The sequence below is a fragment of the Drosophila nasuta genome, chromosome X (genome assembly GCF_023558535.2).
Source record: "Drosophila nasuta strain 15112-1781.00 chromosome X, ASM2355853v1, whole genome shotgun sequence".
In the NCBI taxonomy this organism is placed as follows: Eukaryota; Metazoa; Arthropoda; class Insecta; order Diptera; family Drosophilidae; genus Drosophila; species Drosophila nasuta.
Genome location: NC_083459.1, coordinates 24,240,667 through 24,254,321, shown reverse-complemented (window position 1 = coordinate 24,254,321; position 13,655 = coordinate 24,240,667). Strand labels below are relative to the sequence as shown.

The 13,655-nt window shown below is 44.3% G+C and overlaps 4 protein-coding genes across 5 annotated transcripts; 2 read left to right on the top strand and 2 right to left on the bottom strand.

Moving 5' to 3' along the window:
* Positions 1-106: 106 nt before the first annotated feature.
* Positions 107-5,426, bottom strand: LOC132795005 (nardilysin). Of its 2 annotated transcripts, XM_060805391.1 has the most exons (5): positions 5,329-5,426; positions 4,954-5,254; positions 2,749-4,524; positions 2,397-2,681; positions 107-1,394 (listed from the first exon to the last, which is right to left on the bottom strand). In XM_060805391.1, exons 2-5 carry the CDS (start codon positions 5,244-5,246, stop codon positions 257-259), a joined length of 3,492 nt encoding a protein of 1,163 aa, XP_060661374.1. In that variant the 5' UTR covers positions 5,247-5,254; positions 5,329-5,426; the 3' UTR covers positions 107-256. The 2 variants fall into 2 exon arrangements, with proteins under 2 accessions (XP_060661374.1, XP_060661375.1); XM_060805392.1 differs by lacking the exon at positions 5,329-5,426 and having other exon boundaries at positions 4,954-5,278.
* Positions 5,427-5,938: 512 nt separating this feature from the next.
* On the top strand, positions 5,939-9,700 carry LOC132795006 (myotubularin-related protein 10-B). Its single transcript, XM_060805393.1, has 2 exons — positions 5,939-6,217; positions 6,380-9,700. Exon 2 carries the CDS (start codon positions 6,661-6,663, stop codon positions 9,205-9,207), a length of 2,547 nt encoding a protein of 848 aa, XP_060661376.1. The 5' UTR covers positions 5,939-6,217; positions 6,380-6,660; the 3' UTR covers positions 9,208-9,700.
* A 417-nt stretch (positions 9,701-10,117) lies between these two features.
* Positions 10,118-10,635, top strand: LOC132797053 (uncharacterized). The gene has a single exon (XM_060808486.1). The coding sequence runs from the start codon at positions 10,336-10,338 to the stop codon at positions 10,633-10,635; it is 300 nt and encodes a 99-aa protein (XP_060664469.1). The 5' UTR covers positions 10,118-10,335.
* LOC132797051 (glutaredoxin-related protein 5, mitochondrial) lies at positions 10,620-11,398 on the bottom strand. Its single transcript, XM_060808485.1, has 2 exons — positions 10,976-11,398; positions 10,620-10,910 (listed from the first exon to the last, which is right to left on the bottom strand). Exons 1-2 carry the CDS (start codon positions 11,301-11,303, stop codon positions 10,714-10,716), a joined length of 525 nt encoding a protein of 174 aa, XP_060664468.1. The 5' UTR covers positions 11,304-11,398; the 3' UTR covers positions 10,620-10,713.
* Positions 11,399-13,655: the final 2,257 nt, after the last annotated feature.

Here is a 13,655-nt window from a genome sequence, read left to right as displayed (position 1 = left end):
CGGATTTCGTTAAGCTGTTAGTTTGATTTCAATGTTCGTCAGTTACACAAATTGCTTTGATTTTGGCGATGCAATTACAAGTGAACAATGTCAAGAGTGTGTGTGATTTATTTTTATTTTTTTTTTTTTGGTGTGTGTGAAGTATTTGCACTAAGAATTTAAACACTCGGTGCAACGACTTGATCTATGATTAATGTTGAATTTTGTGTGGTGGTTAAATAATTTGGATTCGTCGTTAAGGAAGGAGAGAAGCTCCTCACGTGCTCTTCAGCGCATCCTCAATGATCTTTGGACGCTTGGCGGCTTCGTCGGACGCGGCGACAGTCGCCGGATTTAGGGGATACAGATCGAGATTGGCCTTGAAGTCGGCAATGTCCACAATTGTGGTGGCATCGCCTTCGATGGGCAGAAACGTGACATTCAGCTTGTTGGCCAGCATTTGGAATAGTTCCTCCTCGTCATCCTCCTCCTCCTCTTCCTCATCGTCATCGTCGTCGTCCTCTTCCTGCTCCTTAGCAACCGAATCGGACTTGACGTCCCCATCAACAACTTCGCTGTCCTTGGTCTTGTGGCCAATCACCTGAACGGAGATCTTGCGCATGTTTGTGATCTCGTTGTCCAGCAGAAAGGCAATAATTTCACTCTTGGTCAGCGTGTTCAGCACTTCGATCTGTTGACGCCGCCGGTCGAACATGTATTCCCCATTGATGATCTCGTTCCAATTGCGTGTGACTTCGGTATTAAGCGCCATGTCAGCGACCAGCTTGAGCTTGATCAGCGAGTCGCGTGTGTGATCGTAATCCTCCTGTGACATATTCTCAAGGATCTGCATCATATTGTTGCGGAACACCTCGATGCGACTCTCCACATGACTTGCAGCATTTTTCGTCTCCTGCGAATTCACCATTATCGAGTATCCCGCGATGCCGTAATTCATTCGCACCGTGGCTGTCACATGATAGCCGAGCTGCTCCTTGGTGCGCAACTGATTGAACAGCGGCTCCTCCACGAACATCATCAGCAGATCGAGTATGCACTCGAGTCGGACCGTGTTCGGTCCCAGTTGATAGAAGTTCGTGATCACAGTGTTTGTGTCCTGCTCGTTGAGCGCATGACAGCGTATATAGTGCGCTCCTTGCGGCAGCTGCACCGTCCGATCCTCGATGTATTTGCGCTCCTGGATCGCCTTGCAGCCGAGGAGTGTGAGCAGCGTGTTCATCACATTGTGAGCCGACTCCTCGGTGTAGTTGCCCTGCACCAAACCCTGCACGTACAATTGCTGCGGAAACAGTGTGGCAAACTCCTTCAGATCCTTCAGTGTGATGTCGTTGAGGCTCTTGTACTTGTCGATCATCAGCCAGCGTATGTGCTCCAGCACGCACAGGCGAACGTCCCTAAAAAAGAAGAGTAGGGTAAGTTTTTTTTCAAATTGAATAGCATTCTTAAATATAATGTGAAACAAGTAAGCAAGAAAGTCGAGTGTGCTCGACTGTAAGATACCCGCTACTCATTTTGAATGAAAGCAAATCAGTGCGGTATTGTTCTTAAAATATACCCGAAAAATATACCGCAAAATTTCTAAGAATATACTAGATTTAAACAAGTAAGAAAGCCACTGTGTCGAGTGTGCTCTTTTAAAATATACCGCAAAAATACTATAATGAAGGTAATATACATTAAGTCGGTATAGTGCTTGATTCAAAATATACCATAGAGTGTAACATATACTAGATTGTCAGCCAAAGCTACTAAAACTCGTAGTAGTAAATAACTTCTATAATTGTTGTGTAAATGCAATCAAATTAACAACATAAAAACTAAAGTTATTATTGTCTGTACTAAATTTCGGGACTTTAACATACCATCCAAACCACGGTTGTTCTTCGAATTTTAGTCGATTTGAAACAAAGTTGATGTTCAAACATGAAAAAATGCTATAAATAAAAAACTAGAATTATAAGCTCTCAGATTTAGGTGTTCATACGGACGGACAGACAGACAGACGGACGGACTATAACGTCTCAGCTGATCAAGAATATACTTTACAGATTCGGAGATGTCTCTTAAGCTGTTATAATACCCTTTTACCCTATGAGCAGTGGGTATAAAAATTATGAGTAATATCTTCGTTAATAGCGTCATTTGCATTGTAAATTTAAATCTATAAAAATCTAAGCTACATATATCTAACATAGTTAAAACTGTGCTTTGCCTTGCACCTGGTTAATAATTAACAATTCGAAATGAGTGTGCATTAATGAGTTGTGACTGATCAACTCGACATTTAAATGACGCAAGATTAACATAAACATTTTCACTTGAATCAATGCAATTGTCAACTTCATAGCAAAGAGCTTATGTCATCGATAAGCTGACAAGTTGTCAGCTCTGCTCACCTGTTAAGTTGGCGTGGCTTGATCAGAGTGTTGAAATAACTCTTGCGCTGATCCTTGACAAATGTCTCGAGCATGTCCTCATTGAGCGTGGAGCTCACCGTGACCATGGCCTGAGCAATCGATTCGACCAGCAAATGCAGTTTCTCGTTGTAGCCGCGCACCTGAAGAGTCAGTCCCTTCTCGCTCACGTTGAACGTGTAGCTGAAGCCTGCGCTGGTGGCCGGATAAAGTTCCTCGCTCACATGGAATTTGACTAGCTCCTCGTATAAACCACACATGGCATCACTTAAAGAGAGAGAGAGAGAGAAGTTAACTTTAGCATAGAAATAAGAGAGAAAAGAGACTTGTTTACTTTTTGGCATTCTTGCGCTGCAGCGGTGAGATGAAGAAGAATGTCATAAACGCCTCGGGCAGATCGTATTTATCATCGGCACGGAACCACAGCTCACATATCTCGTTCTGCAGCAGCTTTTTGGGGGCTTCGGGGACCTCGGGTTTGCCGTTCTTATGCCAGAAGAGCGTAAAGTCCTCGACGACAAAGCGATTCGGTTCGGGCAAAAACAAATCCGGCAACGACTTGGAAGTGGCGTCGTTCCACAACTGTTGCCACTTTTCAGGCATGGGAATGCTTGTGTATTCGGTGCCAAACCATTTCTCCTGCTTGTCATACACCAGATCCTCGTACTTGCGAGCGGTGAACATCAGATTGAATTTGAACTCATTAAGGTGGTTGATTAACTCGGCGAGATGCGCCTCATTGTACTCGTAGTAGAGCTCCTTGCCGGTCAGCACATCCTTGGGCGGAAAGTATTTGCTATTGATCACCAGATCCTGTACATTATCCATGGCCGGTCGCTGGGATTGAAAGCGAAAACCTGTTGCCTCGATGCCCTGCTGTTCGTCGTAGATGACACGCAAATCCTTTGGATTGGCATCGGCCACAACCTTGACGTAGGCAAAGGTGGCGGCGAGCACCTCATCGATGTGCTTGAAACCCTCGTCCGTCAGATAGATGCAGACATTGAACAGACTGTACATTGAATTCAAATCGAAGCCGTTGTCATCGATCCCAGCGACCAGCTCCAAGGCCCACAGCTTGCGACGCAGATAGGCGCAGAGGCTGCCGCGTCCCTCGTAGCCAAATATGAAGGAGAGGAACTGATCCGGCTTGCTGCGATAGTACTGACGCACACTGGGCAGCACCCAGGTCAGCTCCACCTTGCACACGTTCTCCACGGGCCGCACGAAGAACGCATGCTGGTGGAACTCGGGACGAAAGGCCTCGCGGTAATTGAATTGACTGAGATCCGGAGCACGCACCGTGTTGCTGGGTATATCGGCGAAATGACGCACCACCAACGTCTCCAGCTCCTCGATGGGGAGGCGTGCCTGCAGGCACAAATACATGCGATTGGCCGCGTAATGATCGCGTCGTATTTCGTGCAGCACCTTGTGCAGCACATCGTCATCGACATTCTCTTTGAGGGTCTTCATGTTGCCCCAGGCAAATGTGGCATGGGGATAGCCATCGGTGGCCAGGCTGGCCAGCAGCTGGTCGCGACGTGTCTCATCCTCGAGCACGATCTGCTGGAACTCGGAGTCGACAGCGCAGCGTTCACGCTGCATTGCCTCCTGCTTCATTAGGGGATGCTTCATGAGTGCAGTAAAGTAATCCAAGCTGGAATCCAAGTGCTTTTCGGCCACCTCGAAATAGAAAAGCGTATCCTCGCAGTCAGTCATCGCGTTGTCGAAGCCACCGCACTTCTTGATGTGCGCATCAAAGATATTCTCCTCGGGATACTTCTCCGAGCCCATGAAGATCATGTGCTCAAGGAAATGTGCCAGTCCCTGGTATTGTCGTGGCTCAGCAAAGGAGCCATAGTCAATCATGATGGCACACGCGGCCAACTTCTCATCGCCCACCTCGCTGTCCGAATCGGATTCGCTGTTGCCGCTGCCCGAGCTGGACGATGTGCTCTCACTGGAGCTGTCGCTGGTCTCCGTTTCCGCGGATGTTTCTTCTGTTTCGCCGCCCACCGAGGACTCCGAGCTGGTGAATCCGTCGTGTGGCATCGGACTTGGGTCCGAGACGATCAAAGCGTGCAAGCCATTGGAAAGCAGCAAAGACCTAGAAAGGTTTAAGAGATTTAATTTCAATTCGATGTACAGAATTTAAATAATTTGCAAACTTAAGGGAAAATTTAAGAAAATAGGGTTTGCAAACTTTGCTTAATTCCATTTAAAATTCAATTTGTCCATAGATTTTAAAGAGCACGCGATCTAATTCCACAGCAGGGCAGCTACGTTGTCCGCATATCAAATACTATTGGGTAGCTTATTGCTGGAAATCATTTAGGCTTCGCTTCAAGCTTATTAAGCTGCATCCGCATGACAAATTGTTCTTGTTGTCATAGAATTGATCAACAAAAATTCCACAAAGACATCCAAAACAGAAACAAAGTGACCTAGATTGTAACTGCATGCAAGCTGTTTGTGTTATCCATGCATTATCCATGCATGTGGTACGGAAAGTGGGACAAAAAGAACCACCACTTACTTGTAAATTTTTTTATCCGTCTCTGACTTATCAGGCGTATCCAAATATTTCACTTGTTCGGACATTGCGGTCTTCTTTATGTTGTTGTTGTTGTTGATGGTTGGTGGTAGAATTAGTTTGTGGCTTGTGTGTCGTCGCTTTGCGTTGTAACGAGCGCTTTGTCCGATCGAACGTGAATGTTGCAAAAAATAATGACACTGGAAATTTATTGCAAATTTCGTTGTTGATGCTGCCGGCAGTGCTGATGATAGGCAAAGTGTGAAGCATCGACTGCTTTGTGGGCCCCAAAGCATTCACAGTGCTAACGTTAGAGAAGTAGGTCTTTGTTTAGTTATTGTTATATTTTTGTTTATTTCATTTAAAAAACGCGTCTACCTCACTCAAATCGTATGCCGCGTGGTCACCGGCGGAATTATATTTCTATGCGGCGGTGTTGACAAGCAAATTTATTTATCCAATACGATTGCCGATAAATGTGCCTATCGATTGCCAATCACAATTAGGCAACACTAATGACCACAACAAACAATTATAATAAAGAGGCGTGCGAATTGCTATACAGTTGCACTACTGATTTTTATAAATCATTCTGCTTATATTTTTTTAATGATTTTGATTGCTCACTTATTTACAATTTAGTTGATAACGTTTTGTTTACATTGTGGTCACCTGTTTTTCGTCAGAGCGGCCACACTCAAAGTTCACCAAGGCCAAATTTTTTGATACAGAAGCTGAAAAAAGGAACACCATAAAATGTGAAAAAAAACTGAGTGACCATGGAAATGGGGCAAATCATCGATTATGCGTGTTGTGTGCCTCAGAAAAATAATAATAAATGTCTGACAAATAATTGTAATTGAAATTGAAAAATTGCGCGCCATAGAATGTTATCGTTTGTGCAATGTGCAGTGCTGTGCAACCCTGCAGTTGTAGGTATCGAATCAGCTGTTTTGACGCAACACTTGCCAGCACTTGAACCGATAGCGATAACTAATTTTGTGGAACATGCAATGAGTTTGCATATGTGTGCGAGAGTGAGCAATATATATGTGTGCATATGTGTATATTGATGGCGACAACGAAAATAATAAATAAATAAATGCATATATATTGTGTGTGCATGTGTGTGCTGCTGATAGATGATGCACAAAGATGACATATTAATCAACACGTTTGCACGCAAAACACCAGCCGCCACCTACAACACAGCCGAGCGTAGCAACGAAAAAAGAAAGAAGAAAAAAGAGAGGAGAACACACACACGGTAAGCTGATAAACTTATCAAAAATGCGAACGATAATTCTAATTTCAGTTCATTACGTACACATACACATGCATGCGTTATGCTGATGCGCTCATGTGTGTCTCTGTCTCGCTGTCTGGATGTTGTGTGTGTGTGTGTGATCTTTTTGTTTCATGTACACAGTTTTGCGAGCATTGGAGGCGGCGTCAGCCAGGTGCAAATAAAGCGCCCACAACGACAACAGCAACAGCGGCAGCAGCAAGATTAACAGCCACAACAACAACAGCAACTATAACAACAACAACAACAACGAGTAACGCCAACAACGACAAAAGCAAACCGGAAATAGCAAATAATTGAATATTCAAAGTACGTGCAGCAGCAACAGCGACAACAACGACAGCAACGACAATAACAGTAAATTGGCCGTGTTGGAGGGAGAGGCATAAAGACCGCAACCGAGGATGGCAACTGGCAGCAATGACATGCCAGACCATCGCAAGCGCAACACCTTCACCAGCTACGTGGCTCCGATGGTCGGCGATCTGCGGGTCACCGCGGACACCAACGAATGGTGCCTGCCCAGCGATCTGCGCGACGTGCATCTGGCCAAGCCGCGCCTGCTCTCCGGCGAGCAGATCGTCGCCTCCGCGCCCGCCTACATGTACTCACCCATAGCGCCCATGGAGAGCAGCAGCAACAGCAGTCCGAACATTACGAACAATAGCAGCAACACGACAAGTCAAAGCCATGGCAACAATGGCGGCGCCAACAGATTGTCCACAAGCCACAAGGAGGCCAGCTTTGGCCTGCTGAGCGTGACCAACTTTAAGCTGGCCTTTGTGCCGTTGCATGCCCGCAATCTGCTTCCCTCCTCTGCCTCGACATCCGCTGCCGCAGCTGCCTCCTCGTCGGATCTGTATCAGGAGAACACGTTTCTGGGCCGCAACGAGGTGACGCTCAACAACATCGATCAGCTGTACACGATTGCGGAGCAGGGACGTGCCGCCAGCGCTCTGCAAGCGGCACGCATGGCCAGCAACAGTGGGAGACGCAAGAAACTGGAGCCCGCCAAGCAGCAGCACATCAACGGACGGATCGTGGCCCTGCACATCATCTGCAAGAACTTTCGCCTGCTCAAGTTCGCGTTCCAGCAGCAGGACTCCAAGCTGAGTGACTACGGCAAACTGATTGCCTCCGCCTTGGCCCGCTTCGCCTTCCCCATGCGACACGATCTGAGCTTCGCGTATGCGTATCGTGAACCCTACTATGCCACGCCCATACCGGGCGTTAGCATGTATGCGAGCAAGAACGATTGGGCCCGTGAGCTGATACGTTGTGGCGCCACGGAGTGGCAAGTGGTGAGCGCCAGCGCAGTGCCGCAGCTGCAGAATCGTCTCCAGGCATGCAAATACACGTTGCCGCCGCACTTTGTCATCCCCAAGGGCTGCGAGGTGGAGCGTTTCCTGCAGCTATCGCTTGCGTTTTGCGATTCACGTGCCGCCTTCTGGGTGTACAGCTATGGCAGCGGAGGCGCCTCGCTGGTGCGTCTCGCCGAGCTGCAGCCGGCCTCGCAGCAGGACAATAAACTGGAGAACATTATGCTCGAGCTGGTGCGCAAGTGTGATGAGCGGCGGCAACTGAAGCTTCTGCAGTTGACGGATCAGCTGCCGAGCATCCAAGATGTGCAGCGAGCGTATCAGAAGTTGAGGCGTCTCTGCACACCGGAGACGCCGGAGAAGTTCATGCTGCAGGATGACAAGTATCTGGGGCTGCTGGAGAAGACCAATTGGCTGCTGTATGTGTCACTGTGTCTGCGGCATGCAAGCGAAGCTGCCGCCACGTTGCGTGCCTCGATCACCTGTGTGCTCCAAGAGTCGAATGGCCGTGATCTCTGCTGTGTGATTAGCAGTCTAACGCAGCTGCTGCTTGATCCCCACTTTCGGAGCATCGATGGCTTTCAGTCGCTGGTGCAAAAGGAGTGGATCGCCCTCGAGCATCCGTTCCAGCGGCGTCTCGGTCATGTGTGTGTGGCCAGCGGGGAACAGGCACCGGACAGCGAACAGAGTCCGGTCTTTTTGCTCTTCCTCGACTGCGTGTGGCAGCTGTTGCAGCAGTTCCCCGATGAGTTCGAGTTCTCGCAAACGTATCTTACCACACTGTGGGACGCCTGCTTTATGCCCATCTTCGACAGCTTTCAGTTCGACAGTCAGGCACAACGTGCGGCGGCTGTCAACGAGGCGAGGCTGGTGCTCCGTCCCGTCTGGGATTGGGGCGAACAGTTCTCGGACAAGGATAAGCTCTTCTTCAGCAATCCGCTGTATCAGCGACAGCGTGGCGAAATCACCGCTGCCCAGCAGCATCATCGACGCTCTCTAGCTGTCGGAGCCGGAGGACACAACAACAGTAGATTGCTGGGAGCAGGAACAGGCGCAGTCGGAGCAACTGCATCGCCTTCACGCTACACCATCAATCCGCAGCTGTTTGCAACGCAGTCGAGTGTGCCCCAGGATCGTTATCTGCAGCCGGCGCATCGCATCCTCGATCTGGCCGTGTGGGAACAGTGCTACTATCGTTGGCTCCCTGTGCTCGATATACGCGGCGGTGGTCAGCCGCAGGTGGATCTCTTTCATCGCCTGCTATTGAGCAACATTGCGAAGCTGCAGCGTTCGATTGAGCTGCAGAGTTTCGACGAGTTGCCCGATGCCTATTACGATTCCCAAGGGGAGACGCGTCAGCAGCAGCGTCAGGAGGAGGAGCAACCTGTGGAGTATGTGGATGGCGTGGAGCGACGTCGCAAGTCGAATCCCGCTACGGCGGCAGCGAATGGACTGCAGCAGGTGGTCAATGGCGGTGGCGGTGCATTGCAGCTATCGACGCTCTCTTCATTCTTTCCATTCGGCAATCCCATTGCCGGCGATGCGCCCCACGAGCTCTACGACATTCTGAGCAGCAGCAGCGAGCTGCTGTTGGACACCTCTTCCATGCTGGACAAGTCCTCGATTGTCTGATTTTTGTCTCTACTCTACTCGTTACTTGTCACTCGCCATTCGCCACTCGTTGCTACTCGTTTCGTGTGTGTGTGCGTGGCGAGTTCTCGTTTCATTTGTCAAAAGCTGAACTTTAGAAGTATTACAAATTTACTTTTTTTTTATATATACATACTATATATATATTTTGTATATGGATATGTTGTATATTTTGGGCATATCACGTTTAACAACTTTTTATTATTTGTTTAACTAATAGGCAAGTTTATCGCATAAGACTTTATATATTTTTTTTTCGTCTGTTGTTTTCTATATGTATGTAACTACTACACCTATATTTTTCCATGAATTAATGAAACTATTACAACAGCAACGACGGTAAAAATGTTATGTGCATTACATTACATTAGCTTATGTAAAACAAAAAGCAGCAACAACAACACCAGCTAAATCAACATGTATTATATTATATGTAATATTTAATAATAAAAACACACATTGTAAAAAACAGGAATATTGAGAAAGTGTTTTATTTTTATATATAATTTATATTTCGAACTTGTATTTTATGATTTGGTCACAAAATTTGTGATTACAATAATTGAAATTAAATATCAATTTAAAAGTTACAAAAAATTTAATGGTCTAATCTTTAAACAAAAGTTTTAATATACTAATTATTTGATTTTATTTAATTAAACTAAACAAATTTATTATTATTATTATTTTATTATTTATTATTACATATTATTTCACATACTCATACAAATTTTTGCTTTCTATTATTAAAAATTTGAATTATTACAGTTGCTGGTCAAATCTAACACCGCTGCTCATGTCAGGGTTACGCTTGTAAGCGCTGCTCATCGAAGAGTTAACAACCCACACAGCAAGACAAACTGCAATAGCAATGGTAAGTGCGTCAGGTTCAACTGCATCTCTCGCTCGCTCTCAACTATAAATAGCACAACGTAGGAGGAAAAGGGAGCAACAACAACCACAGCCGGGTGAAGCAAAGCTAACGGCGCTTCTCGTAGTTCAAATGAAGTGTGCGTAAACGGCAAATAAAAAAAGCTCAAAATGCAACGGTTAATGTGCAAGCTCAACTCTGGAAGCAGTTCGTCTGCTGTCCTCAGTCAGTGAATAGAAATGGAGCAGAGTGATGCAACTGAAGCAACTAGTGCCGCCTCTGTCGCACCACCACGACGCCTTCGTAGTCGAGCCCCGCCAATGCCCCCCGATGAAGTAATACGCAAATCGATTGCACGCAGCCTCACGCAAATTGTGGTAAATATGCGAAATGCCGACGGGCAGCGAAAATGTCTCGAGCTTTTGCAGGCGGAGAGCAACGACAACGTTGAGGGGAAACTGCTGGAACATTTGGAGCACATTGATGATGCTGGACAACGCAAGCAGACGAAGAAGAAGCAGAATACACAGAAAACATAAACGTAATTCCATATTTCATTAATATTAATAAAAAAACACATTGCATTTAACAATTAATTTTTTGGTAAAGTCTCGCATTTACTTCTTGTTTTTTGCATCCTGTTCATCCTTCGCCTGCTGCGCCTTGAGCAGCTCCGAAACGATGCCCGCCTTCTGCAGCTCCTCGATAAGATCGCCGCTTTGATGCATCTGCAGCAAAATGTCGCAGCCGCCGACGAATTCGCCATTGATGAAGACCTGCGGTATGGTTGGCCAATCCGTGAACTCCTTGATGCCTAAGCAAAAAGGGATAGTGAGCAAATTGATCAAACACAGCCAGAATATGTTGTCCTAATCTTACCTTGCCGCAGTGCCTCGTTTTGCAGCACATCGTGAGCATCGTATTGAACGCCGTGCATGCGCATGATTTGGACCACAGCATTGCTGAAGCCACAACGCGGTGCCTGTGGATTGCCCTTCATGAACACCACCACCTTGTTGGTGCGCACCAGCTTCTCCAATGTGGATTTGTCCACTGTCGCCGCCGATGCCGGCGGAGCAGTTGCGTCCGCGCTGTACCAACAGCGTGTTGTGGCTGCGGTTGTCATCACTGGAGTTGCACGTGCTGCGCCAGCCAGGTGGCTGGTGAAGCAGCCCGGACGCATTAAAATTTGGCTAATTCTGTTCATCTTACGTTAGTTTTAGTGCTTAGCTCTCTCAATTTGTCAAATTGAATTTGTTGTTTTGTAATATGTTCAGCAAAACAACAATAATGACAAAAGCAAAGACAGGAGCTTTTTTAAAAGCTCTTTTATTTATCGTAGTATGACCAGCAGCAACTATTTTGAAATATGACAAAAATACTAAATGCTCGCGAAATGTGAGACCTGGGCACACTGAAAGATAGATTGGAACTAAATTGAAGCGCGCGTAGTTTGAAATTTGTTATTTTCGTGTATTTCAAAATGTTAACGTAACTTCTACATAAATAATCTTTTAGCGGTTTTTCGATTTAAAAGCAATTTTGAGAAATGGCTAATTGTTGTGCCTTTGCCGATATTTATATATTCCGGATTACAGGTAAGTATGAAAGGAATTAAGTGCATTTAGCTATAATTCAATTACATTCTCGCATATTCTGCCGAATCCTAGTCTTTGTGAGTCGAATGCACCGAGTCCTGGCACTGTGCGGCAGGATATAATCAAGTTTTAAATACTTTTTAGTTGAAAGCCTTTGTTGGCCATAAAAGTATGCTATGATTTTTTAGCAATGGCATCAAAACTTGTACACTAAAAGTATGCAATAGTTCATAGCGTCAGTCAATGATTTTTTGTACGTCTGCTTGCTGCTGATTTATGTTTGCCTGGTATTTCATTTTGCTCAAGCAGCAGTTTTCAAGTTTCGACATTAAGGCACACCACACGGACGTTGTTGTAGTTGGTGTAGTAATTGTTGTTGTAGTAGTTGTTGTAGTTTTTGTTGTAGTAGTTGTTGTTGTAGTAATTGTTGTTGTTGTAGTAGTAGTTGTTGTTATTGTTGTAGTTGTTGTTGTTGTAGTAGTATTTGTTGTTGTTGTAGTTGTGTTGTAGATGGTGTTCTTGTTGTTGTTGCTGACCACTCGCAGTTACCGCGAATGGCTAAAAAGTACCAAGTCAGCAGGTGAAATACCAGGCAAACAGAACTGAGCAGCAAGCAGACGTACAAAAAGCATGCACAATGGCGCCATCTATCGTCACTGCAATGGCGCCATCTAGCGCCACTGCAATGAAGCTTTAAATTGCCGCGACCTAAAATTGAATAATGTACATCCTGAAAGTATGCTACAAAATAATTACAATTCGGCATTAAGCACCAAAATGAGCGCATCCTAAAAGTATGCGACTATAAATAATTGCTGTTGAACAAATTAGAAGAAAATCGAAATTTCTTGTAAAATAAAATAATGCAACGACAGTTTCATCAGAAAATGTTTATTTCAAACTTTCATTATGACCTCAACACCAAACTTCATAAATATCGTTTACAATTTTGTTGTATGTGTTTTTTCATTTTAGTTTCTTGTTATTATTTGTTCTTCTTTTCGAAAGGGGATCTGGTTTATCATATTTATTTCATTACATTTCGTTTCGTAAGATGTTGCTGTTTTTTTTGTTGTTTTTTTTTTAGTTACATTTCGGCTTAACGGTAATGCTCTCTTGCGTTTCAAAAATCAAATGTTAACGAAAATGTAAACTAAAATGAAATTCTTTAGAATTGTATTTCGTTTTAACAAAGCTGACTGCATTTTCAATAATTTTGGTTTTTTATGTGGGGATTGCTTTTGTTGACAAAATGTATTTATTAAAATTAAATTAATCATAATATAGAGTTAAACACGTCTTACATCGAACAAAGAAAAAATAAAAAAACTAATCACATGCCGATTAAAGTTTTTATATAGTTTATATATATTTCGTTTATGGGCATTAAATCATTGGAAAAACTTGTAATAATTGCATTCATTGAGGGAGTTACGAGATTGTTTGTTGACCCTATACAAAGCAACAGGGAAACAGAATTATATACTTGTATATATATATATATATGTGTGTGTGTGTGAGCAATAGGAACGTTTATTTTCATTATATTTTTTTTGTATTCTTGTAAATAATAATATAAATATTACATGTATTGCGAATGGATAGATAATAAGTTATAAGTTTTGTAGATCGAATTGTAATCACACATCATATTTTGAGAGCTTTTTGTTGGTTGAGCAATCTGATGTGGGGGGGGAGGAGAAATCAATTGGGAAATTATATAATAAGCATACGAATATTAATAACAATATAGAATATTAATATTACTGATAATGATAATGATAATGATAATAATAATGATAATCATAGTGGTAATACATAGTTATATATAGTATGTATACAATCATAAGTTCATACGCAGCATTGTTTAATAGAAGTTAATATTTTAGTTACTTTCATTTCATACTCTTGCTCAACTTTCCACTTTCCACTTTCCACTTCTTCCCTCGATTTACTCATTA